Source organism: Corvus hawaiiensis, chromosome 7 (genome assembly GCF_020740725.1).
Source record: "Corvus hawaiiensis isolate bCorHaw1 chromosome 7, bCorHaw1.pri.cur, whole genome shotgun sequence".
NCBI classification, from domain to species: Eukaryota; Metazoa; Chordata; class Aves; order Passeriformes; family Corvidae; genus Corvus; species Corvus hawaiiensis.
The window spans coordinates 12,101,654-12,126,523 of record NC_063219.1 but is presented as its reverse complement, the minus strand read 5'-3'; the positions used below and the strand labels follow the sequence as shown (position 1 = coordinate 12,126,523).

The following is a 24,870-nucleotide window of genomic DNA, read 5'->3' as shown; positions in this document are numbered from 1 at the left end:
CTCTCATGTAATAGCCTTTCTGACATCAGAAATGCCATCTTTTTGTGATCTAAAAATAAATAGCAGCTGCCTCAGCACCTGAATCACTGGTTTTGTGCCCACTTTTCTCTGCAAATGGATCCCACCTGTACCTGGGGAAATAACCCCAAGATAGGGTCCTTTATCTCCCACAGGGTTCATCACCTGACACTTGAACTCATCTGACCCAGGTAAAAAAAGACTGTGGCTGTCAAAAATGCAAGACTGCAGTTTCCCAATCCATTGTTCTACAGTAAAGCTTACTTCCACCCACAGGTATTTGGGCCTCTGATTTCCCTAGCTCCTGTGGAAAGTTTTGGGAATGCCTGCCACATTTAGGGCTTACGTGATCTACCATAAGATCTAGGGGAGAATAACTGCAGAGCAAATGCCTGGTCTCACTGAACACCCACAACTTTCACTTAATGCAGTTTGTGGCTTTTCACTGTCACAGCCCTCCCTGCAGACCCAAATTGCCAATAATCACACATGTAAACACAGAAGTCTTTACTCCACAGCCTTCTACTGCTAGTGGCTCCAGACAATAAAAATGAATCAATACCACCACTCAGTTAAAGAGCATTTCACTTTAACCACAACCCTCAGAATATGCAGTGGTGCGGATGAACACTTTTCAATGTCAGAAGGCAGTAATGGAATCTAGACTGGTACAATGAAATGGGGAAGGCCGTGCCAGCTAATCACTGCCTGCTGGATTCAGAATTTGGCTCCCCCGACTCATTTACTCACATAAGCACAGAAGAAGTCCAAGGTCCTGGCTAACAATTGCATTATGCACATTCTGATATGTGGAGAGAGGATTTCTATCAATGCTCAGGCAGGAGGGAGAAGGTGAGGACTTGGCATTCACACAGAGACATGCCATCCCCCAGCTTCAGCCAAGCACCAGGGCCAGGTACTGCTCCATTATAAAATATATTCCTGGATTTCACTGAGGCCACTGACAGTGCCAGGGAAAACCCAAACATCATCTTAGCAACTGCAGAGGAGGAAGTTCCAATGGAGCAACTGGCAGCTTTCATTGCCTCCTGAGCTCCCCCAAGGAACTATCTTAAATTAGACACCCATTCCCCCACAGGGAGCAGGTTTTGTAGATGCTGGCACATAATTCACACAACAAAAGGGGCAGTCAGCTTGTCATCATTTGTAAGCTCTGGGAAACTGTATGTGATCTGCTGACAGGAGCTGTAAGGAGCTCCAAATATACCACAAGGGTAATTTTTAGACTATGTTAAACCTCTTATCACACACCATTCAAACACAACCATTTCAGGCGAGTACCAGCTACAGCTCCCAGGGAACGGCACAGCACAGATTTAACAATAAGCAAATGCTGGAAAAAAAACAGTGTACAAGCAATTCTCTCTTAATGTTCTTGCCATGTACAAATCAGTGCTCTGATACTCAACGAACTCCGAAAGTAGCTGTGGGTGGAGGCTCTCTTGTGGAGACCCACCATGGATGCCTTAGAAGCAGAGCCCTTCACTCCCTGAGGCCTTCAGTGCCATGAATAGCATCCAGGCAAGGTGGTGTGGGCACTGCCAACCCAGGAAGGAAAAGGTCTCTCCAAGCCCCTCGGTGTGTGCCAGGCATTGGGGCAGTGGCCCTGCCTGGGGCACTCACCCAGTGCCACTGGAGGGCCCAGAGCAAAGGCTCCCAGCCTCCCAGCACCGCCTCACTGCCTGAGCCATGTGGGCAGGGCTGGCAGCTTGCCTGGGGTTACACTGCAATCCAGAACACCTGACAGAGGCAGCTGCTTCTTTTCCTTTGTTCTTTGTTAGTACAGCCATTGACAGATAAAAGCAAGAAATGTGTGAATTTCTGCGGAAACTTGTACTTTCATTACAGCCTTTTTAATTCCTCCAAACAAGGTCACGTTGTCAAATGGGCGTCAACTAGATTCCCAACTTCCACATCTTCCAGGCTGTGTGAATTAACTCCACTGCAAGTACAGCAGTCTTTGATATCCATGTCTCAGATGAAAACGTCACTGTTGCAGGGGAGGGAGGGGATGGTGGCAGAAGTTGCCTAAGTTCCTGTGCCACCTGCAGTTTCTGGCTGCACTGTCTCTTCCTCCAAGGGATGTGAGATGACTCTGACCCAGTTTTTATACCCAAGCAATCATCCTTTGGTGGGGAACCACCTACATTTAGCCACCTTTCCCTCATGCCACCCCTCCTCTTACCACTGCCTCACCTTAATAGTACCAACTTTCCAACACAGTTCTGCAGTTCTGCCCAAGCACATACGTGCAGGAGTAGCTACTTTTCCTCAAAAGATGAGTATCTTCGAGAAACTTGTAACCTTACCAGCTGATTTTTCAAATAACCTCTTCACAAGTGATAATCTTGTTCCTGCACAAAACAGCTTTCGGAGAACAAACTCTTTTTGTATTCCACCTGAACATTATTAATTACTTTTCCAGTTGCAAAGTCTTTGGACCGAATGACACACCCCCTCAGGAGAAGCTGGCCTCCACACCCAGGTGCCAAAATCCCTGCCAGGCTGGTAGAGAAGGGTGACAAGCATAGCAGATGGGGCTCAGGCTGTGATGGGTCTGCCCCAAAGGCACAAGCACAGTAGGGCCAGGTCCCACACAGCCAGGGACAAAGGTGGAACTGCATCATGGTGATGGACAGTGTGAGAGCCATGCAAAGCTTAGTCCAGATCAAGGGTGGGGGTCACAGGTACTTCGCCCCCCCCACTGGCATGATTTAGGTGATACAACTGGGGCATTGCAGAGGGAATAGGATTTGAAGCAGGGGAGAAGAAACAGTAAAGACTGAGATGAAAGTGAGGCACAGAGAGATAATGGAGTTATGACAGACAACCAAGCAGAGGGCTTCACTGAGCTGCCAGCCTACACAAGGAGAGAGCTGGGTATCTATTTTGCGTTTCAAACATCTTGACAAGCCTCCATTTGTGAAGTGACACTAAAAGTGGTTTTCTATGCACAGCACCTCAGTGTGCCAATCCTCAGCTGGGCTCAAAGCCCATGCTGCTGAGGTGGCCCTGGCACAAGGGGTACCATGCATGGTGACCCCACATGCTCCTGGCCCTGTCTCCCACCACAACACGATGCATCTCACCCTGTGTGCACAGCCAGCAGCTTGGCATCAGAGCCATGGCTTCTGGCAATTTGTCACATCACTCAAACTAAAAGACATCATAAGATTCTTGTGATCCACCTCTGGCTTATTTTAGTCAAATTCAAGAACTCAGAAAGGTATCACTCAGGGCTTTTCACACCACCTTTCACTTTTCTGTTCTCTTCCTTTTGTGTCAAAGTTGCTGTTGTTTTGCACATGTATTTGATGGCCTGTCTCACCTCCTATACACATACATCCATGTGTGTTGGCACACATACCAACCCATCCCAGTGGAACTGAAGGAGTAATATTTAGACCTAAATTGCAGAACTTTGTATCGCAGTAAAAAAAACCAAAATGTTTACATCAAAGGAAGGCAGCTCACAGTACTTGTTTTCTGGATGAACTTCAGTGACCCTCCATTTTTGGTCTGTCATACACTTGAGTCCACATTGACTGCAGGAGGGCCTTGTCCTTAAACCCACCATTGTGAAACACTGGTAGGAGTAGAGCCCTGGCACAGAAGGAAGAAGAGCAAAGTGAGAAAATTGGCAGAAACACATTTCTGCTCAGATGACCTGGCCATCAGCTCTTTCCCCAACAGCCAGATGGGTCCCTGGGTCTGCCAGGTACTGGATATCACCATGGAAAACAGTACAGCCTCATACCAAGCACCTTCCATGCCAAGTATCTGAGCAGAGCTTAGATCCACAGCAGCTAAATGTTCATCAGCAGGAGGAACTACATAGCTTCTCACAGGCCCTTCCAGTCCTATTTTCTATGCACCCAAATAGGTGGTAATGGCTGGAGAAAAGAGAGAAAACTGTGTGCGCTCCCTGGAAGAACAGAAACTATTAACTGACTTTGGTTCTTCAGGGCTGTGTCTTGGGGAGGTGAGTGCTGCTCCTCACAAGCACCAGCATTGCAGGCAGGCGAGTGCAGGCCCACGTGGGTCCCTGTGCCTGGACAGATAGGCACAGACTCTGCCTGATCTGAATGTCTGGACAATCATTCCTTGCCAGTCAGTGGAACACTCCTGCTGTGACATTATTCAACAAAACCCCAGCAATAACTGATTAACAGGGGACAAAGTCTCTCCTCTTTGTCAGGCTATCCTGGGACTTCATGCCCTACAGAAACTCACAAGATCATGAAGGAGGTCATCAAGAGCTCTGAACCCTGGTGATCTTTGCTCTCTGCTTAGTCCCTGCTATTGCCGGCACTTGGTACTTGAAGATTTAAGGTTGCCTGGGTGGCCTTCGTGTATATTTTAAACACACAAATATTTAGTTTGTTCTAAATCCAACTCATGCCTCAGAATTTTCCTTGGCCAAGAAAACAGAGACCTTGTCAGAAACACCATTAGTGCTTCAAAAACTTGCAGGGAACAGCCAGGTATCTAGAGAGGTCACGCTGTACTTGTTGAGACCGCTCACTACATCCTCCCCGGAGCAATGCTCTGGCAGAATGGCTGAGGGCCAAGAATAACAGGATATTCCAGCTGATTAACTAGTACTCCTGATGGACTGGGATTATACTCCCTTTACTCTAATACACAGTGTTGAAGCAACTTGAGAAGTTTCCATCACCAGATACAACTGACAAAATCCACGGAGACTGTCTGTTAAAGAGCTCTGGTTCCTGCCTTTGGGCTTGGGCAAAACAGACAAAAACCAGTGCGTTCACCATTTATGGAGGAGGCCTTTATCAACCAAATCAGTGGAGAACAGCACTCTGCTAGGTACAAGAAAGATCTGCCTATCCTGCCTAATAATTGCATGGTTTGGTTCCCTTGGTTTACAAAATACACTGATCAAAACAGCTTGGCATGTGAAGCACAACATTTACTTCCTTATTGTGTAACTCAAGATCATTTAAAGGACTCTAAATCTCCTCTCCCAGAAAAATCTTGCAACACCTCCACATACAGAAGAGCCCTGGAGCCTGTCCTGAGAGCCAGGAGCACAGGCTTTGCCCTGGAACCAGCTCTGAAGCTGGGAGCCTCCACTGCACTCACCACTGCATTCAGAGCACACAAAGGGCCTGGGAACAAGTTGTGCTCCCATGTGGCTCCTCCAGACTCTTTCACAGACTCAAGAAAGAAAAACCTAAATCTACCTCCTCCCTCACCTTTCCTGCTACTTTTAAATTAACTGCTTCAAAGTAAGCAGGTTGATATTTACAGGACTAAATGGATTTTGACCTTGATGGACCTCCTCACCTTGTCTTTGGCACTCTCAGAAAGCCAGCCGGTTTGTATTATTTTTCTCTTTTTTGTCCTTCAGTTCATGTATAAGAGACCAAGCTGATCTAGTCACTATGTGAATCATTAGAACAGCTTGGCATTTCCTCACGTTTGTAAAATCTGCCACTCAATCATAGACTGACTGGCTCAGCCAATCTCCACTGTAGCTGAGCAGGTCTCGGCAGAAGGAAGCAGATCCCTCAAAAGTAGCCAGGGCACACAGTCTGGAGAGGTTTAAAAGTTTGAAACAGCACTCTGAACTGCCTCAACAAAGCAAATGCAAACCATGTGGGGACAAGACAGCAGGAAATACATTTAGTCTCTGGAAAAAGAACCTTTGGGGTAATCACATTCAAAATACATTTATCTAGATCTGGGTATGAGTAGACATGAGGTGAGTTGATAAGGAATAACACAGCGAGCATTTAAAGGCAGGCATGAAGACTCCATGTCACGCAAACTACTCCTGACTACTGCTCTTGCTGGACTATCACTGTCAGAAGATGACAGCAAATCACAAGAATTTGTTGTTAAGACACTATGGCTTACATTCCATCTATTTTGCAGTTTCACAAATAGAGCACCAATGTGCTTATGTCCACTGAGATATGCTGGGAAAAGGAGGGAGATAAGATATCAGGAATTTTGGGGTTGGGGAAAGCCTAACTGACACAGTGAATAAAATATATGGTACACAGAATGCAGCAGCTTTGTGGGGACTCATGAATCCATCATGCTCTCACTTGAGATCCAGATAGAGTAAATTGTAATGCAAATCCTTTAGTAGCATTTAAATAATATGTGGCAGAATATATTGTTACCATTGTGCTTAGTTACATATAAGGTTCCTAAGACTCTGCTGTGCTGCTCTGTTGTCCACTCTGCAGCATGCCAAGGAACAAAGCCATGGTTCTTGCCCAACTGCAGGAAAAAGGACTGATGTGAAAAGACTCATACAAATCTCCCAAGGCTTTACAATACTGTCAAGTATCCATTCAAAAATACTTCCATAGTCCACTATAATAATCCTTAAATTAAGGCTGGGAATGGACTTAGTTCTTCCAAAGATCATCAGAAGCTCTGTGTTTAAGGTGCTTTAGAATAACAATCACTGTCTGACAGATAGCTTTTCTTCATAAAGAAAACTGATACCTTATAGCGATGATAAATTCATCTCGGTTTAGGTGAGGCCAGGTAGTCTGTATGTACCTCTGTCAGAAATCTCGCTTTTATCTCTACAAGTAGCCTTAAAGTGTGCATTTGGGGCTCTGGATGCTGCAGGTCTCCCAAGCAACTGAAGGCTGATTGTCACAAATGACTGTGGTGAAGAAAGATGTCATTTGTGGACATCAGCCTGCAAAAGTGCTACTTCTGCACAGTTTTGCTGCATAAAATCACTTACACCAGAGCTAACATGGATCACTACCACATCATAAAATTGTGGATGCCTCCCCCCCAAAGAGAGAACTACATTAGCAATTCCGTAATTGTATGCATTCTGCATTCAGCAAACTTGTCTTGATATATCTAATCAGCATTAATTTAAATAGGATAATTAACATATACATTCATGGATGAGAACTGAAACGATCCCTGAAAATGTAACCACTTGATGTCTTGTGGCATGCTCTAACAGCTGGAGTCCTAGTAAGACAGAACAGACAGACTTCGGACAGCAGAGGCAAAATCTTATCATGGGCAGCAAAAAAAGATTTAAAAACACATGCACATTTCTGAGCAGATTAGAATCAAACATTCGAGTGTTTTTCCCTTCAGCAGAAGGCCAAAACAGTAAATGCCACTTTATCTTCTTTTCCCCAGGTTTTGTCTATAAATAAGCCAGTATGTTGGCATATTAACTATCCGGATATTTACCATCAGCATACAAGTACCTTGTGGTATTGTTTCTAGACTTTGTATGTGCTGATCCACCAAAGCACAAATAGCCCAGAAAAATCTGTCTGCAGACAGTCAAAGCATGTCCATGTGAGAGCAATAAATCTGAACCACAGCCAACATACTCAAACTTTGTTTGACTTACTTGCCAGGCTCTTGGGACTCAGGCAGATCCCAACTTCTTTGCTCGCGGAAACACCTCCTGGCAGTCTGTGACAGTTTTTCCTCAGTAAGGAGAGTAGTTTTCCAGGCTACAACTTTTTTACTTCAAACATTCCAAAAAACTCATATAGCAGTCATTGAATCAGTGGTTTGCACATGTGACAGATGCTAAGAGTGCCCCAGTTACTGCAAAATGCTTGGTACAAGATCCCATGGGAGAGGCAGACAGAGTGGGCAGAAGAGCCCCAGGAGAGGTGGCAGCTGGCTCTGTCCTGAGCTGAGAAGGCCAGGAGCAGACCCAAGCTGGCTCTGCATGACATCACCCACATGTGAGTGTACCTGACCCAAAAACCACCCAGTGCTCTACAGTGGCACTGAGGGCAGGGGTTATGTCAGGAGGACTCATCCAGCTCAAAGCCAGAACTGCCCCAAGGAGTCTTCTCAGCTTTTGCCTTCCAGGCTCTGGTGCTCCCCCTCTCTGCCCCAAGGAGGCTTATCAGCTTTTGCCTTCCAGGCTCTTGTGCTCCCCTCTCTCCCAGCGCAGGCAGGAGGAGCTCACTGCAAAAGCAGCCACAGGAACCAGAGCAGAGATGGCCTCACCAGGCAGGCAGGAGAAGCACCAGCATCGGGGGAGAAACGAGCACGAGCCCACACACCCACGTAAAAGCCTCTGCTCCGGGAAATGGAGAGTCACCTGCTTTAAAAATAAGAAATACCTAATGAAAATGAATCATGACAATGAATCATGACCTTTTGTGACAAGGGAGGGTCAGACCAGAACAGCTGCCTCAGCTGAGCAGCTTTGTGTGCCTGGTAGGCTGAAATGAAAGGTTCCTGACACCACGGTCCCTGTGCGGCGATAAACACAAAATTTCTTTTGCCACCTTTGTATTCTACTGGCACACAATTAAATAGAGAGGAAAATGAAGACACAAAGCTGGTGCTGCATGGAAATAAAAATGAAAGTGAGACTAAATTTGGGATCATAACCTTTCCTGTAATATTGCTGTGAGAGCATGATTCTTCTGTCTAGTGTACTTAAGTTATGCCTCTCAGTATTACTGACTGTGAGCCTGACAGTGTTCTACACAACATGGAACCAAAGAGGAAGATGTGACATTTTATAAATATTGATGTCAAAGCTGACTTGTTAGACTGTCACCAAGTTATAACATCCATGTTCTTAGTGACATTTTTACCTTCTGGCAAACAGTTTGTCCTTATAGTGGGTATAACTAATATGTAATTAAGTTTATATAAACTAAGGAAGAAAATGACATACTATTTTGATTCACCTCTTAAAAGTACCCCAGGGCATTTTTAAACTTGAAGAATGTCCACAGTTAGGATTTTTATAAAATACACTTTAATCTTGCACTCTGTAGCTATTTAATGGTTTTGCCAGTGGCAATTTCTTACTGCATCTCCTCTTTTATTCAAAGCTTACCTACTGCAATGAGTCTTTATAAAGAAACACATTAATTAAATATGCCTTGGCTTCACTAGCCTACGAAAAGACTATTAATCATTTCACAGCACAAGCACAACATAATACCTGCTGTTGCTCACAGGCACCTCACATAAACTGACTCCTGCTGCATGATGTAATTGCCTCCAACAACCCCGAGCACACAAAGAGGCTTTCTCTCATCGGCCATTCACTCACCTCACCTCATGGAAAGCAGTTGATGCATTTGTGAGATGTTATGGGATATATGTTTCCTTTTCTTACAACACTATACCAACATCTAGTGAAATATATTTGTAGTGTCCACCCTGCCACTGGACATAGGGAGAACACCTATGGCTTGAGTGGGGCAGGGTTGTTGGTCTCTTCCTACCAAATCCTCCTGAGTAGCTCTCACCAGCACTGAGAGGACTCAGTGCTAAAGAGGAGATGCAGGTTTGTTATGGGCAGGATCACTGAAAGACAGGATTATTTAAGGGGAAGAAGAAGAAAAAAAAGATGACAAATTAGAACAATTACTAATGGTCTCGTATCAGAGATCGAGGCACCTGAGGCACAACTTCACACCCAAGGCACAACTTCATTCCCAGTTTCCTAATGTCATTCCTGAGTTGGACTTCAGTCAAAATGAAAAGGTGTTTCATGTGCATTTCATGGATAGTTGTCACAAATTCTGTTAATATTTTATTGTGGGAGAAAGGTAGAAAAGAAGTTGTGGCTTATAAATGAGACAAGTAAATTATTCCTTGACCTTGACTAGATGTTTTAAAAGCTCTTCAGTATATTGACAATATGTGCTAGGGAGCAATTATTTTTCATGGAAAATGTTTCTCTGATACCCTACTTGTACCTTCATTAATCACAGGCCACCCTCAGAGGTACAAACCTCACATTTGACAAACATCTAAAAAAATGAAAACATTTTGAGTGACTCTGATCGTGAGACATTTATTTTACCTAACACAGCTAAAGGTATTCAGATGAATGTTCAGAACTGCCTAGTGTGCTTTTTTTGGGAGGCAGGGACTCTAGCTACTAACCACAATTGCTCTGTGTGGAATAGGTTGTCTATTTAAGTCTGTAAGTTTGAACTGGTTGACTTTTCTCTTCATCAGAGGTCCCATTAACTGAGCTGACACTGACTCCATTACTCACTTTTCCACTCTCTCATGGTGAATCAAGGTATGCAAGAAAACACAGGTCTCCCAGGTCTTCTCTAACACTTCTCTACCACCAATGGCCTCTCCCACACACTTTTGCTCTTCAGCCCCTCTATTCCCAACTCCTTTTTCCCTCACCTGCTCAAGACACGTTAGTACTCTTTCCAGCACAATGCTGATGCATGCGTCTCCTACTACTGTTGCATGCTACATTTAGGGGTATATTTGATGAGAACAGTTAATCAACTGGCTTGCTCTGGGATTTCAGCAAAGGGAAAGGCACTGGGAGGTCACAGGGAGATACTGCCAGACAGGGCAACCCGGGAGCTGGAGCAGAGAGCAGGGACTGAGAGAAGGGAAGTGTGATCCATCAGAGCAAGGTGGGAAATGAGGCTGTGAAAGCTGGAGTTGAATGCTAACAACCTGAATGCTTGGCTCAGGTCCTCTCCTTGTCTTCTGCTGTGGCTGCACCAAGTCCTCTCCTCTTTCTATCTCTGGTTGTCCCTAGCTGTTTTCACCCAGGCTCAGTCATACAGCTACCATGACAATTTGTGGCTCGTTGGTGCTGAACCAGCAACTAAAGCCCAGTGAGTAACCACTTCACCCCAAGGTACGTCACTGTGCAGTCAGCATGAAGGGATGAAAATTCCCTTTTTAGCTGTTTGGACAGCGCTGTGCTTTGGAAACATAACCCTGCAGGACCTACAATATTCCTCATGTTTTTTTCTTGACAGTCCCTCCTGTCCTGTGCCTTCCCAAAGAGATGCTCCAGTTCTCATTTTACAAAAACAAGTCTTTGAGACACAATGACCTCAAACATGTCACTTTCAGGGTGCATGGGGCAGAACAGACAACCAAAGCCATGTCCCTGATGATACAAACAACAAGCCATCCTTCCTCTTCTGTTCAGGCTTAGATAATTCCCTTTACAGCTTCCAAATCAGAGGCATAATGGATCTATTTGATAAATATCAGTAAGTGGGGGTAGTTGAAACATCCCATTAAAAAAAGAACAACATGTTGCTTCAGCATTAGTAAGATGTACAAACAGAGGAGCTAAAAGAGCAAAGGTTTATTTATAAAGTTAATACGAGACAGGAGGTGGTACTTTCTGTGCTTACCTTCAGCACTGTGATATTCCATGCAAAACTCTCAATGGCTTTGCTTAATTTTCTTCCTTTCAAACCTTCTTTTGTCCCAAGGTTATGAAGCTCTTCATGGAATTCCATTCCTAAAAATACAGATTGACACATCACTCAGTGCACAGTTGATTTTCCTTACAGATGTTGAGTGAGCATTTTCAGTCTTGCAGCTGGGACTTCCTACAACTTCTTTCTGTGCTTTCCCCCTGCCTCCTTTTACTTTTATGGCTTCATCCTGGGAGAACATTTTCCAGAATAAAGGTGTCATGTACAGTTTTGGGGCTGTGCTTCCACTTGGTTTGTGGCTCTTCTTGCCAATCCTGGGGTTCCACACAAGCACTTGTCCCTGCACAGACACTCCTCCAGCACTTCTGCCTGCACTGCTGCCAATACTGCGACAAAAGGCAGTCACTTGTCGCTCTCCTTGAGCTGATGACTTTGCACCTTGGAAGGCTGTCTGACACACGTGGAAGATATCTGTTGAGCACAGCAAATGCAGGCTCCAATGCACATCTCCTCATTAATTTTAATCACAGTCATACAGAAAAGCCCTTGTACTTCACAATGATAAATTACGTCAGCAGCACATAACTCTAATCACAGGATTGCTACTCCTGCAGCACAGAGAACTTAGACTTCCAACCACAGCTCTGTTGCATTTCATTGCTAGTTTCTGTGGCAAACATCTGCAGATCTTTTGCCTGGTACAAGAATTCAGGAAATCTGGGAACAGATTAAAAATCTTAAGGTATCCACTCAGTCCACCAGTTTCACAAGATCTGCACAGTGTATGCAACCTTTCTCTGAGTCTGGTGTAGATTAAGAGACAAAATGGAAAAGAGCTGCTTGTGTTCCCTTAGGTTATACCTTACAAAGGCCAAACTGGCACTAAATAACTCCAAAGCATCTGAAGCCTACCCTGGCTGAACAAACCAAGCTCCGTCTCCAGTTGTTTCATAGCTTTCCCTTCCCTAGCACTTTACGGTAAATGTCACTCACAAATTTGAGCTTCATTGAAATGACATCAAAGAAATGCCAATGGAGAGAACATCTGCACAGTGTAGATGCAGAGGATGTTTGGCAGGTTGCTGAAGGACAGTCTAAGGCAGGCTTGCACTCAGCACAGCTTGCCCAAAGCACTCCTGGAAGACGAACAATAGTTTTTTCTTCTTTTGCACTGACTCCAGGAGCTCAATAACACTGAGGCTGTTCAACCCCACACAATGCAAGATTTCTCTCTCTACTGTTTATATTCCAAAACCTCACCCACTCACAGGCTTTGCTTGTCAAGGGTAACGGAGTTCCTGCAGTACATCCTTTGGAAAACAGTCTAAATAACTGCACCCCAAGCAAGATTTCCTTGCAGGTGTGCTTCATGCCAACTGACTTACAAAACATTTCACTTCAATTAGTAAAAGAAAATCTTCAAATGACTTGCTTTGTCCTGGAAAAAAATATGAAGGCTAATGGATCTCAGCTCTACGTGGACAGCCCTGCCTTTATGCAGCATCCTTTTAGTTATTTCTCCCTCTGGACCTCACTTCTCCATCTGTAACTTGGATACAGCACTGCCCCAGAGAGAGGGAGCCACAAAAATTTGTTAGGCTGCAGGTAGCAACACCAGTGAAAGCATTTAGCAGGGTCTAAGCTGCTGCTGACCACTGTATATTGAGCCGAGCCTGCACATTAAAAAAACAACAACAAAACCAGTCCCACAAGAACCAGTCTGGGAGAGGCAGCAGGACCCTGAGGCACAGGGAACCCACACCAAAACAGGCTACGAAACAGAGGTCTGGTGGAACACATGTTCAAAGGAAGCACAACTGGGGTGAGGGGTAAAGGACAATGTCACAGGCAATTGTACCTCTAACACCTTTTAATTTTGAGTGCCTCATCTTGCCACATGGAAAGTGTTACATAAAAATTCGCCTGGGTAACATTTGCAACAAATTAATTGGCATATGAGCAGGGGGAGGGATACTCTCTCTCCTAGCCCTTTCCTTTCTCTAAACCCCGTGGCTTCAGAGAAGTGCTTCATGTCTCTCCAGCTGCCTTCTCAATCAGAAAATTTAAGGCTAATAAGGCAAACAAAAATGAAAATACAAGTGGATGCAGCAGCAAATTGAACACTCTTGAAAAATTTCTCTTTTTCCAGGGGGAAGGAAGGAAGGAAGGAGAGGGGAACTGCACGAAACGGAACATCAGTGTGGTAGCATGGTACTGCATGGTATTTTCTGTACACATCTCCTGCTCACAAAGACTCCAGTGCCCAGGCAAATGTCGTGGCTTCTTCTCTCTGTGCACAGATCAAGCTGTGCAGAGATGGCTGATGCTGCTGAGAGTCTGCATAGTTTAGTGCAAAGTATTGCTCTTAAATTATACCGTCTAGACACCCTCCTGGTACTGCATTTTCTTGTTACTGTCTCTTTCCTAAACCCTCTACACACTTTGGGACCAGAAATTTTACGCTGCTTACGCAGATACACAGGACCCAAGGCATGTCACAATGATGAGGTCCACGACTTCCAGCCAGACATGGCCACTTGCCTCTCACCCCTTTGGTACCACAATGCCAGCATGGCTGAAGAGCAAAGACTAGGTTCCATTCTGCTCTTGCACCACATACAGTCAGTTAAATGCTACTGCTGAAATGGCTTCCAATTTCCCCTAAATAAAAAGATGAATTGAAGTATTAACTACAAAACAGCAGTTTCATTCATTATTTATATTTAATAGAAGCAAATGGCTGTAGCCTTTATCACTTGCCAAATCCAAAAATGCCTATCAGAAACAATAGTATTTAAGACTGTTGTGGTCCTGTGGGTATAGAAATCTCTTGCCGCTCTGTGTTCAAAGCAACAACTGAGCTAGAGAATGCACTCACTAAAGCACCACGCCTTCTCACTCCCCTCCTTTTTAATGCCTTTCTGGTTCATTTGACTAATTTAAATGCTGTCAGACAGTTCAGAGCTGTAGAGCAGATGGAGAAATAGCTTCCAAGGTGAAAGCTGAGTATTTTTGTCTGATCCCACACCTCCATTGCTATTGGAAGATGAGTCTTCAGGAGGGTAGAGCATGCCAGAGAAAGACTGGAATGCTCACCTACATCCAGGTGAAAAATGCTACATTAGTCACAAACTGTAAGTAAATTATGGCACATTATGTCCTATCTCCCATCCAGAACTGCTGAATAAAGATGAATTACCTGCTTTCTGGCACTGAACAATCTTGTCATGAGTGGTGTCTGCCGTCTCAATAAGAACCCTGCTCTCTTGAATCATCTGTCCAAAAAAAAAAAAAAAAAAGAAAAAAAGGAAAAAATCAGCATTACTAGGGTTTCCTGCAACATCTAACACACAGAAAGCACAAAGGTTGAAACTGGAGAGGAGGTCTGCTCTGAGAGTAGTACGATAAATATTGGATCCTTCCTTCCTTTGGGGGGCTCCCAGATCTGTATCAAGCTAAGAATCAGTTGCTCTGAAAATGTTTTGCTCCAAAAGTTAATGAACAGCAGTTTTACATCCATGAGACATCACTGCAAACAATACGAAGGAAACAAAAGTGATTTCAGAAGAAAACAGAGTTATCAGAAAAAGTTCATTCTATGTTCAATTAAGCCCTTTCTAACTGGTACTTTTCTTAAAAGGAGAAGTAAGTATAGTCCTTGACACAGCGGGTTATTAAAAAAGTTACCAAGTCATGAATAGAGCTGATTCCAAAAGGTATTTAAGCCTGTGCAGAACTTTATGCTATATAACAGTTCAGACACCTGTACTAGTTCTTAAGTTTCTCCAAGGAGAAACTGAGATCCAAATCCTATCCTATTCTCAGTATTTCTGTTGAAGCTTAATAGAAGAGACAACAACACAAAAAATCAAAACAAGAAAAAAATCCACCTAAAACCAAACAAACTAAAGCAGCAGTTTCAACAAGCGTACTCACAGGTTTCAAGAGACCTCCCTGCTTAGACATCTTCCTAGAATAGCCCATTAACAGCACACAAATGAAGGGTTCATTACCTGACAAGTTTCCTGAGCCTCCCTGCATGCAAATACTATTCTCTTTTGAGAAAACCTCTCAGAAGCCCAGAAGCCTATATTGTTCCACTGTTCTATTCTGTGAAATTGCAAAAGGTGGTACATACATGTGTTATGGAAGGCAGGAACATGCTGTATAACCAACTATGCCTGAGAATAGCCTCACTGTCCTGCGATGTTCACCACAAACCTCAAACAGCACAAGAGCAGTGCCAATTAGAAATGAAGAAAGCTGAAGAGTGACTGCCTAATGTTACACCCTGAAATTACACAAGTCACCACCTGGAAGCTTTGCCAAAATGCTGCAACTGCTAAAAGCCTTCCTACTTTCAAATATGCTAAATATGAAAACCCAGCTAGTAGGTTTCAATGATTTTAGTGGAAGACAGCATAACAGTAATAAATTAACACTTGCAAATTAGCACGTCTTACTGTTTTAATTAGACACAAGGAATGAGAGACACTTCCACTTGTCACACTCAAACTTACAAATTCTGGAGAAATTTAGATGCAAATTTTGCTCCTCATCCCATCTTTATTTCTAATTAAATGTACTAAGGCTGCATTTAATAAAAATACCTATGCCTTTCCTTTGATATAAAGAACAACACACGGAAAACAAAATCCATTATCAGCTTCACAGGCAGAGTGAAAAAAGCCCAATATATGTACAGAGTGCAAACTTGTTTTTTAACAGTACATGACCAGTGGATATGCCCAAGATTTAAATTACTTTCCATAGTGGAAAGTAATTCCTTTGCCTTTCATTCTTATTACTTGCTTGCTCATCCTTCATTTTTTTCCTCTTTGATAATTTCACTTGTCATCTAGAAAGAAATAACAATTTCTACCCACTCTCTCTGGCTTTTCTGTACCACAGCACATTATCCTTTTGTGCTGAAGAAGCCATTCAGGTGACAACTACAAATGCCGAAGGTTGTCTGAGCAGTGAAGACAGTACGAGTCCCAAAAATCCTGCAAGTCACTAAAGAAGCAGCTAGAGGCCAAACGTGCACCTCTTGCACATGCAGACCTGGGGCCTGTGAGGCAGTGCCCACACTGCCCAGCCCAGCATCTCCATGGCTCCTGCACCCCATGCAGCCACCACCCTGGCCTTGGGTCCCCACTGGGTCTGTGCCTGCGCTTCCTACCCAGCAGCAAGGTTTGCCCCGTGAGGTCAGCTGCAGCTAAGCTGGTATGGGACATCCAATTCTCAGGTCAGACTCTCCTGTGCTCAGATCCTTCAAGCAGAATGTGACTTGTGAGGTTTCTATATAGGCACATGCACACGCACCCACACACACACACACATATATATATATATATACATATATATATATATATATATATATATATATACACATATACAACCACAGGAAATTATCCTACCACGCACAAAAAAAGCAGGCTTGAGAATCATGCAACCACTGGACCCACTCCCAGGAGTTTCTGGCATGTCTATTTTAGGATTCTCAGACATGAAGGTATTATATTCATTTTTTAAGAGAAAAGTAGCACTAGGATGTCAATTTTTCCTTACTGCAGAGTAGGTAGAGCAACCCTCCACTCCTTTGATGCTGACATCAAAGTCTCACTGCTCTCAGCTCAGCAAGAACAAACAATTAAAAACAGATCATGTAGCAGAATTTAACATGTTCCTATCCTCCTGCTCAGCAGTAATCTTGACAAAAATAAGCAGCTTTTGTCCCATGACAAATCCTGAGAGTGGTTTCAGAGTTCCTCATCTCAGTGCCTGTGGTTAGGGGACACCCTCAGTTCATCACCTGGCATCCTCCCTCACATGTTTTTCTAGGAAATTATGCACTAGGTAGAGGTAATGCACCAGGTAGAAATAATGGGACCCAAGCCAGTTATGAGATAAGATTTTGGCTGGCCAATGGCACCTTTACCACCTCTGACAATAGCGTGCAGGACCCTGTATCCCTACATCACAGGCCAGACTGCCGCCAACAAGAGCTGCATGAGCAGTTTCAGTGGGCACAAGATCCTGCTTCCCAATGCTGCCATAAAAGATGGCAACAACAGGATAGGGCAAGGACAACGCCTGGATATTCTTTCTGAAGAACAGACTGATTCAAACAGACAAGAGTACAACAGGCAAGTAACAGCTATCCAGGAATAAAGTTATAGCACAGGGTCATGGCATCTAGATACGCTTTTTCTTTTTTTGTCACTAGTTCTGAAATGAGTCCATGATTTCCTAGTCTGAATCATTCCCTGTTTTTCCAGCTGTCATCACATCTGAAACCCTGCTTGAGGATATCACCTACTTCTTCTAGAAGTGACAAGAACCAGCAGCCCTAAAAACACGACATGGAAGGCTGTGAGATTTTTCTGCTGGGAAGGTAACCCCATAAACCACATGACAGCCTGAGATTTTCAAGCCCACTTTTGCCAGTAATATTTCAAAACCCACCAACCTGCCTCAAAAGTGAAGAGTGACCTTTCTGATGTTTGCAGCATGAATTTTCGAGCGCCTTTCCTCTGCTCAGATCCGCACTGAGCAGCCCTCCAAGCAGCTGTGTAGTCCCAGCCATCTGGCTAGAGCCCATCAGAATGCTGTTTAATGTCAGCTCCCAAATGGCAGCTCGCTTCCGTGAGTGACTCTCATGGAGCAAGAGATGTCCTACTCCCTCAGGAGTCTTGAGTTCCACCAGAGTGTGTTAACTCCTGAACGCTGAACTTCAAGGGATTAATGTCCAAGCTACATCTACTGAAAAGCAACCTTTAGAAGATGGATGTTGGGATCTGGGTCCACTCGGAGAGAGGAAATTTTCAGCAGCTGCTGAAGCTGGCAGGATTTCTTGGGACAACTTGAATTTCCCACGTCAGAAAGAAGGTGATAAACTTTACTGATTGGTCTGTTTAACGTAACTGGGGAAGGGGGTGAGGGGAATTGGACAAAAATAAGAATGAAAGCACACAAAACCTGATTCTGGTATAGAGAAGAAGAATAAACTTGATTCATCTCAATCCACCTGAAGCACTCTGTAACAATCATGCTGGATTCTCAAAAAAAGCATAGGAAGTAAGAGCTGGCACAAACCCAGGAGTTCTCTCCTTATCCAGTATATAAGACCCAGAAAGTGGAACAGTCCAAGGGTTGAAAACATAACTGACCTGTCTCCCTTCAGTGTCTAAGAATAGCATGGAACATCAAATTTAAAATCCCAGTGCTTCACGCAAAGAACAATGCTTTACTTTGTCACTAAGTGAAATTTAAAATATCTTAATGCTGAAGGTATCATATTACTCACATGAAATTAACAGGGTTATTTATTGCCTGTACTAAAGGCAGTTTAATCACAGGATCAGTACAAACTGAACAAAAGAATGTTCTTTTTACTTTAATGAACTCTTGTGCTAAAGACCAACTTCTTCTTTTCCTTATGAATTATTCTACAAACTGAAAAGGAGAGAGGAAATTAACTCAGCAGCGTCTCACCAAGAAAAGACAAAAAAGAGAGGAAAAGCTCCTGGTGGCAAATTAAAGCACTGCTCCTGCTGGAAAGATAAATGAGAAAAAAGGGACAGTTCAAGGAAACCTTTCATAAATATTCCAAAGTTTAGAACAGAAATTGACTGAACATCAGACTAAAAGGAAGCTTTCTCTTAGGTGTCTCCTCAGGGCCATTGTCCCAATCTTCTATGCTTTTCATTGGCAATGAAGAGTTTTGCCTGGTTACAAAAACAAAACCACAAAAACCCTCAAAAACAAACCAAACCCACCACCAATCAAAAATAAAAGAGGTTACAAAAACAACCAGTTCATAAAACAGCTGAATAGCAAACTGAGCTCATGAAAATTTGAATTCCCTTTACCATTGAGCATTTCTTGTACACATCTGGGACAAGGAACAGTCAGGCAATCAATCATGTGCCAGCAAGTTTTGCAAGAAAAGAAAGATGGGTACGCAGCGCCAGGACATGGGAAGGAATGCTGCTGGCCATCATTCTGTCCACCACTTTGTCTCTGTCTTAGTGTAGTTCAAGCCAGATTTTGGTATCCAAGACTTTTCCTGCAACAGCCCAGCATAAGAAACAGCTATCAAGGATGGTTACGTGAGCTGGAAACATCTGAAACACCTTACTGACACAAACTGAGAAGAAACGGCATAAAATTCACCTTAAATTCCAATTTAGTGTTTTCAGTTAGAAATATTTCTAGGGAAATATGGAATCATTGTTGGAGGATGTGATCTCTGCATGAAAACCAGTCCTCTACAGAACAGGAGCAATGGAGGGCGGGGGGGAGAGAGAGAGAGGTCAGTTTTCAAAATGCTTATGCTAAAACAAAGTACCCAATTGGAACTTCATTCTCTAAGGGAAGTTCTGATTTGACTCTTTGCAGGTTCTATTTTAGTAGTGACTAATGGACATGGGCAATCCAAGCAAGAAACTTTGAGAGCAGTGGGTAAGAGAATTGTAAATAGAGAAAGAAACAGGACTTTCCTTAATAAGAAGTGGAAAAAGAAACTGACTTTCCTAGTCCATGTCCAATTTTGGATGGAAAATTCTTTAAAACAAATACAAATTCAAGACAATGTCCATGTGCTGGACTGTGTTTGACATCAGTGCATTATGACACTTCTTTGGCAGTGGATGCTCTGCTCTGCAATATCCCTTGTCTTCAGCTGCTTAGAGAATTGTGAAAAATGTTTCTCTGGGGATGACTCTATCCCAGCTGAGGTATGAATTTCAGTGAAAAAGCTCACAAAAATCTACTTAGTCATTTTGCATTTACATAATAACTGGGAAAAAGGACTTTCTTCTTGGGAATAAAGTCATGCCTGCAACAAGACAAGCCCAAAAAGACTGAATACGAAAGAACAGCAGACAAAGAGCAGCTCACCTCACACACACCTCAGCAGACCTCTGCTAGTCTGCATGGACCAATACCCATATCAATAAAACTACTGCCATTAAATACCTCAACTTATTTCCCAGCAACCTCACAGAGGCTGCTTCTCCTCTCAAAAATCCCCAATCCATCTCCACGTTGGCCAAGACATTCTTAACTACCCTGCCATCTCCCAGAAGTACCTACAGCCACCCTGTCCTTCCATAACTATCTGCTTCAACATAGCAAGATTAGGCTTGAATACAGAGAAAAACATTAATGTCAACGTGAGTTTATATAATAAATAGCTTCATTGTTCAACCTTTTTTACACTTCTTGTTATTTATGATTTGAAAGCATGTAAAGATAACTTGGAGATCTCATTTTTCTTAGAAAAATTTCTGTATGCACATGAGCCAGGAGATTGGGTAAAACCAAGAACACTTATTATCACTTGTTTACTGCTTTTGATTTTCAAATGATTCAATCATTTGATCTTGGAGGAAAATAATGCTTAACCAATAACTGAAATGCAAAATGCACAAGTGTCCCTGAGTTCATGCACACTTGCATCAGCACATGAATATATCGTGCAGACAGAGTAACCACAATCTGTTTCCAAACAATTCTCAACCAAAAAAACCCCTAACTTCACAGGATAACCGCTTGCAATGAATAATTCAACCATCTGTCAGGTCCAGCTGGGCCCCATCCCTTCTCTTCACATGGAGTAACTCCTTTCTTAGGTGTGATCAAAGAACACCAGCATTAATTTGACAGGTTGTGAGGCACACTGCACATGCTGCCCACCTGAGCAACCACTGACAAGGGGGAGCACAGAGGTAAGAGAGGCAGAGCAGCAGCCCTTCCTCATGGGACAGGAAAGCTCTGAAGAACAACTCTAAAAGTGACAGGGTACACTATCCTAGGATGTTTGTGTTGGAAGCAATGACATCATGACCTGAATCCATTAATCACGCTCTATGTGTGGTACCAACTAAAGCTGCAAATTGAAATTAGCCATTCTACACTGTATTTCTGATCATTGACACACTTTTCAAAAATGTTGTCTGTGTATTGCCAACAGTCCATCTTATTTTCTTGGTTTTGGCAAATCCTATTCCCTGCTCTCCTCTGCAGAAACTCCCATACAACCAAGTATTATCAGTGAAGCCTCTTCCTACATGAGACATGGCCAACAGTACAGCTCCACTAAACCACTGCAATGCCACCATAAAATGAGAGAAACACAGTCCTGAAAAATTGTTCTGGTTCCTTAAACAAAGCACATTAAATTTTATTCTAATAAGGTTACTCTCAAAAGAAAATATTTAATGCAGAGCACCATGGTAAAATTAATTGCCCAGGAAAAAACAAACAACCTGCACAAACGGGTCTTTGTCTATCTCACAGCTGACAAAGGCTGAGCAGGAGGGAACAGACAGTTAATTGTTTTCCAGATCATTGTGGCAGGTCTCTGAGCATTTGCACCTCCATTGCCCTGGACCATCAGCCCTGTTTATGCCCCATAAAACACACACGCAGAGTCTATACTCTCCATGGAAAAATAAAACGGTATATTCAGTTAGCAATTTTCTGTAAGGGGAAAAAATTCTAACACATTAGGGCTGTTTTTATCAGAAATTATTTTCAAAGCAGACTTTTTATAGAATGTGGCACATGTAGTGTTTTCAGAGGTGGTGAGGAAGCATTTGCCCAGCACTGAAGCTCCCTGTGCTGTGGGGCCCAGTGAGTGAGGCAGACCTGCAGTCACACTATGAGATTTAGGGTCAAACTTTTTTCCATTTTACTGTAAAAGGAGTTAAGAAGTATAGCCTGTTCATACAAGAGACAGGCCAATATAAAGAGATTTTATTTTATGCATTTAAAAATGCTCTTAAGCCTATTCCTTCAAAAAGTGCTTTGAAGTGAAGAGACATGCAGCAAGCACTTGTGTATCCAGTTCCTTGAAGCCATATTTATCAACAATATGAAAGGCTGAACCGTAGTATATCTTGAATTAAAATTAATAAATAGGCTAAAATATTTTGTATTGCTTTCCAACAACATCTCCTTGTGCTCTCATTTGCACAAAAAAAAGTATTATTAAAAAGAAATACACCCTGGAATACATGAAGTCATTATACAGCAAGGAGAAGCCCCTTGTCAACATTCAAAATGCAAACCCCTTCCCACACAGTGATTTCAAATATCAAGATTGATAGAGACAGTTCATTTATTCAAACACAGAAAAGGCTAAATAGATTCCAATATTCTGCTGCTGGCATTGTTTCAAAAGGCAAACATCCAAAACGTAGCAAAATCACTTATTAAATCCAGCTTTCTTTTTCAGAAGCAAATAGTTTTAGTCAGTAAGAGGCAGTCACAGCCAAAGTGGGGAAAAAAAAGTATCATGTTCTTCTTAACAGAACTATATCTCAGATCAATCCTTACATAGGCAAGGCACAACTCCCTTCTCTCTCTCTCTGATTTTAAACTGTTTGCATGTTCTTCTGACGTTCAAGTTACATCTTCCCCTATCGGAGACAAAGGTGAGAACAACCATTATTTAAAACAGTTGTACAAGTGTTTTGGTCTGCATCTAAAAAAAGCCCTTTCACCTATTTAAATTGAAAAACTGTTTCCAGAGTACCAGGAGGCCTTGAAAAGTCCCATGTGTACTCTTCAGTATATAATTACAAAGATAAGAGATGACACTTTCATTTTGGTAAAACTCCATTAAGCAGGCCTCCAAAGACAGAAAAATCTCTTATTCATGTGGTATTTGCTCTTTCAGAAAGACATGACACCATGTAACAAATCTACCCCAAAGAAGTTCCGTCTGAAATAAGGCAATCAACTGGATTTGCAAATCCTTGTTCTGGTATTGTTACAACTGATAACTTAATCACTCCCAGGTAATAGAAACTACTCTGGAACGAACCTAGGGGTTATTTCAGAGTACTTTCAGTATTTCTGTTTTAATCACCATCAGTGTCTTTCCCACCCCACAAACTGATTTTCCCTTGAAAAGGAAAGTGAGATGGAAAGGAGGTGAGCATTTGGCACACTGAATAGTTGGTCTAAGCTGCAATCACTCTCTGCAACACATCAGGGTCTCCGTAAGCAATTCAATACTCCCAGCATTATTCACCATTTTCTTCCTTATGAACAGAAGCTACAGAAGTAACTGCTGCCCTCTTAACAAGAGTTGTGATTCAGTCTGGCTGCCACAGTGCAATATTTAAGTCAGGCTTGGCAGAACTGTGCATCTTGCTATCGGTTGCTGCAGACTGTCAAAAAGGACGGGAAGCAGCAGGGCACCCCCACAGCCCAAGAGGCACAGTGTGACAGCAACTTCTGCTGCTGAAGTCACGCACAGATGTTGCTCAGTCACCCACAGCAGTGACATATGTCATACAATGAGCAGCAGCACTCAGCTGGAATGATTCCAGTTCGTGTCGCTGCATTTGTATAAGCATTCCTGTACCGCACTGAACTCTCCTTCCCCATGCAAGAAAACAGCATTTTAATCTTCCCTTCCAACCCTGCCATGCCCTCCCCAAGAGCAACACCGACTTGATCTGACAGGGACAGTACTTAATAGTGCTGCTGCAAAGCCTAGGGAAAGGGAGGGCTCAGCTTTGCCTGGGAACTCCCATGCTGCAGCTCCCTATCTAACAGCCTTGTGCTCTGCTGCGGGGAGGCCAGCAAAGGCCAGCACACAAATTTTGCCGCTTCCCAAGGACAAGGACTAACAGTGCCAGTACAGGCTGAATTGCTGCTAGTTTGTAAACAAAGTCCTCTTCAAATGCCAACCTGTGTTAGCCACAACTGTGTTTAAAAAAGGAAACGACGACAAAAAGCCCAGTGTGGCATTGTGGTGATTAAAGGCCAACCTTGCAGAGCCCGAGTCATTTGAAGAGCCTTGTTTATTTAACTGGACCATTTGGGTGCATGAAAGCCAGTGGGCACAGCCTGCCCCATTCACAACAGTGGGGAAAGGCAGAGGTAGCAGCGCCGAAGTGCCTACCAGGTCATACGCTGCCAGGACCTTTTTCTGCACGTCGGGCACGGTCCCCAGAGGTTCCAGGTAAGGAAAGGTGTCCTTCATGCAGAGGGCCACGGAGGGCGCGTTGTCGCTGCTCACGAGGCGCGAGGACAGGGTCAGGATGCACTGCTTGAGGCTGGCGATGGGCGGCAGCCCACACAGCTCCTTCACCGACACCATGGCGTTCTGGGGAAGGGACACAAACACTTCAGCACGTGTTGCCACTCGCCACTCAGTCCCCTCCACCTGCCACTACCTTGACAGCCCTTTCTTCTTCTCCCCTCTGATGTGAGGCAGTGCTATCCCGCTCTTCACCGTCCCCGGGCCCACCATGGACCACAGGATTCCATCTCACACAGGAATTCCCTGCCAGCCCCATTCTCTGTCCCGAAGCCTAATGCCAGATCCAGCTTTCTCCCAGGCTCAGGCATCCCAACTGCCAGCTCTTCAGCAACTTTGCACTGCAAATCCAGCTCTAACAGGGACAAGTTCTGTTCCCCAGCATATTAAACCATCAGCCTAAAATGCTATTTCTCTTACCAACTGCTTAGACTCCAATCGCTTTTGATGCTGTAATCACTTTGTTCTCCCATCATTATCATCCTCCAGCAAGAACAAGTTTGACAGACCTTGTATTTCCCATGGGAAAGGCAAGCAGGAAAAACTCACTTCATTTTCAGCCTTACATTACCACATCATAAAGAAACACAAACACTCTTT

At 43.5% G+C, this 24,870-nt stretch overlaps 1 protein-coding gene across 1 annotated transcript in view; it reads right to left on the bottom strand.

The window, feature by feature from the left end:
• The window catches only part of PLCL1 (phospholipase C like 1 (inactive)), a 186,118-nt gene that overhangs the window by 12,032 nt on the left and 149,216 nt on the right, over positions 1-24,870 (bottom strand). The window contains exons 3-5 of the mRNA XM_048308934.1: positions 24,133-24,336; positions 14,407-14,482; positions 11,181-11,290 (exon numbers count right to left, since the gene is read on the bottom strand). Of these exons, the coding sequence (XP_048164891.1) occupies positions 11,181-11,290; positions 14,407-14,482; positions 24,133-24,336 (390 nt within the window). The remainder of the gene's footprint in view (positions 1-11,180; positions 11,291-14,406; positions 14,483-24,132; positions 24,337-24,870) is intronic.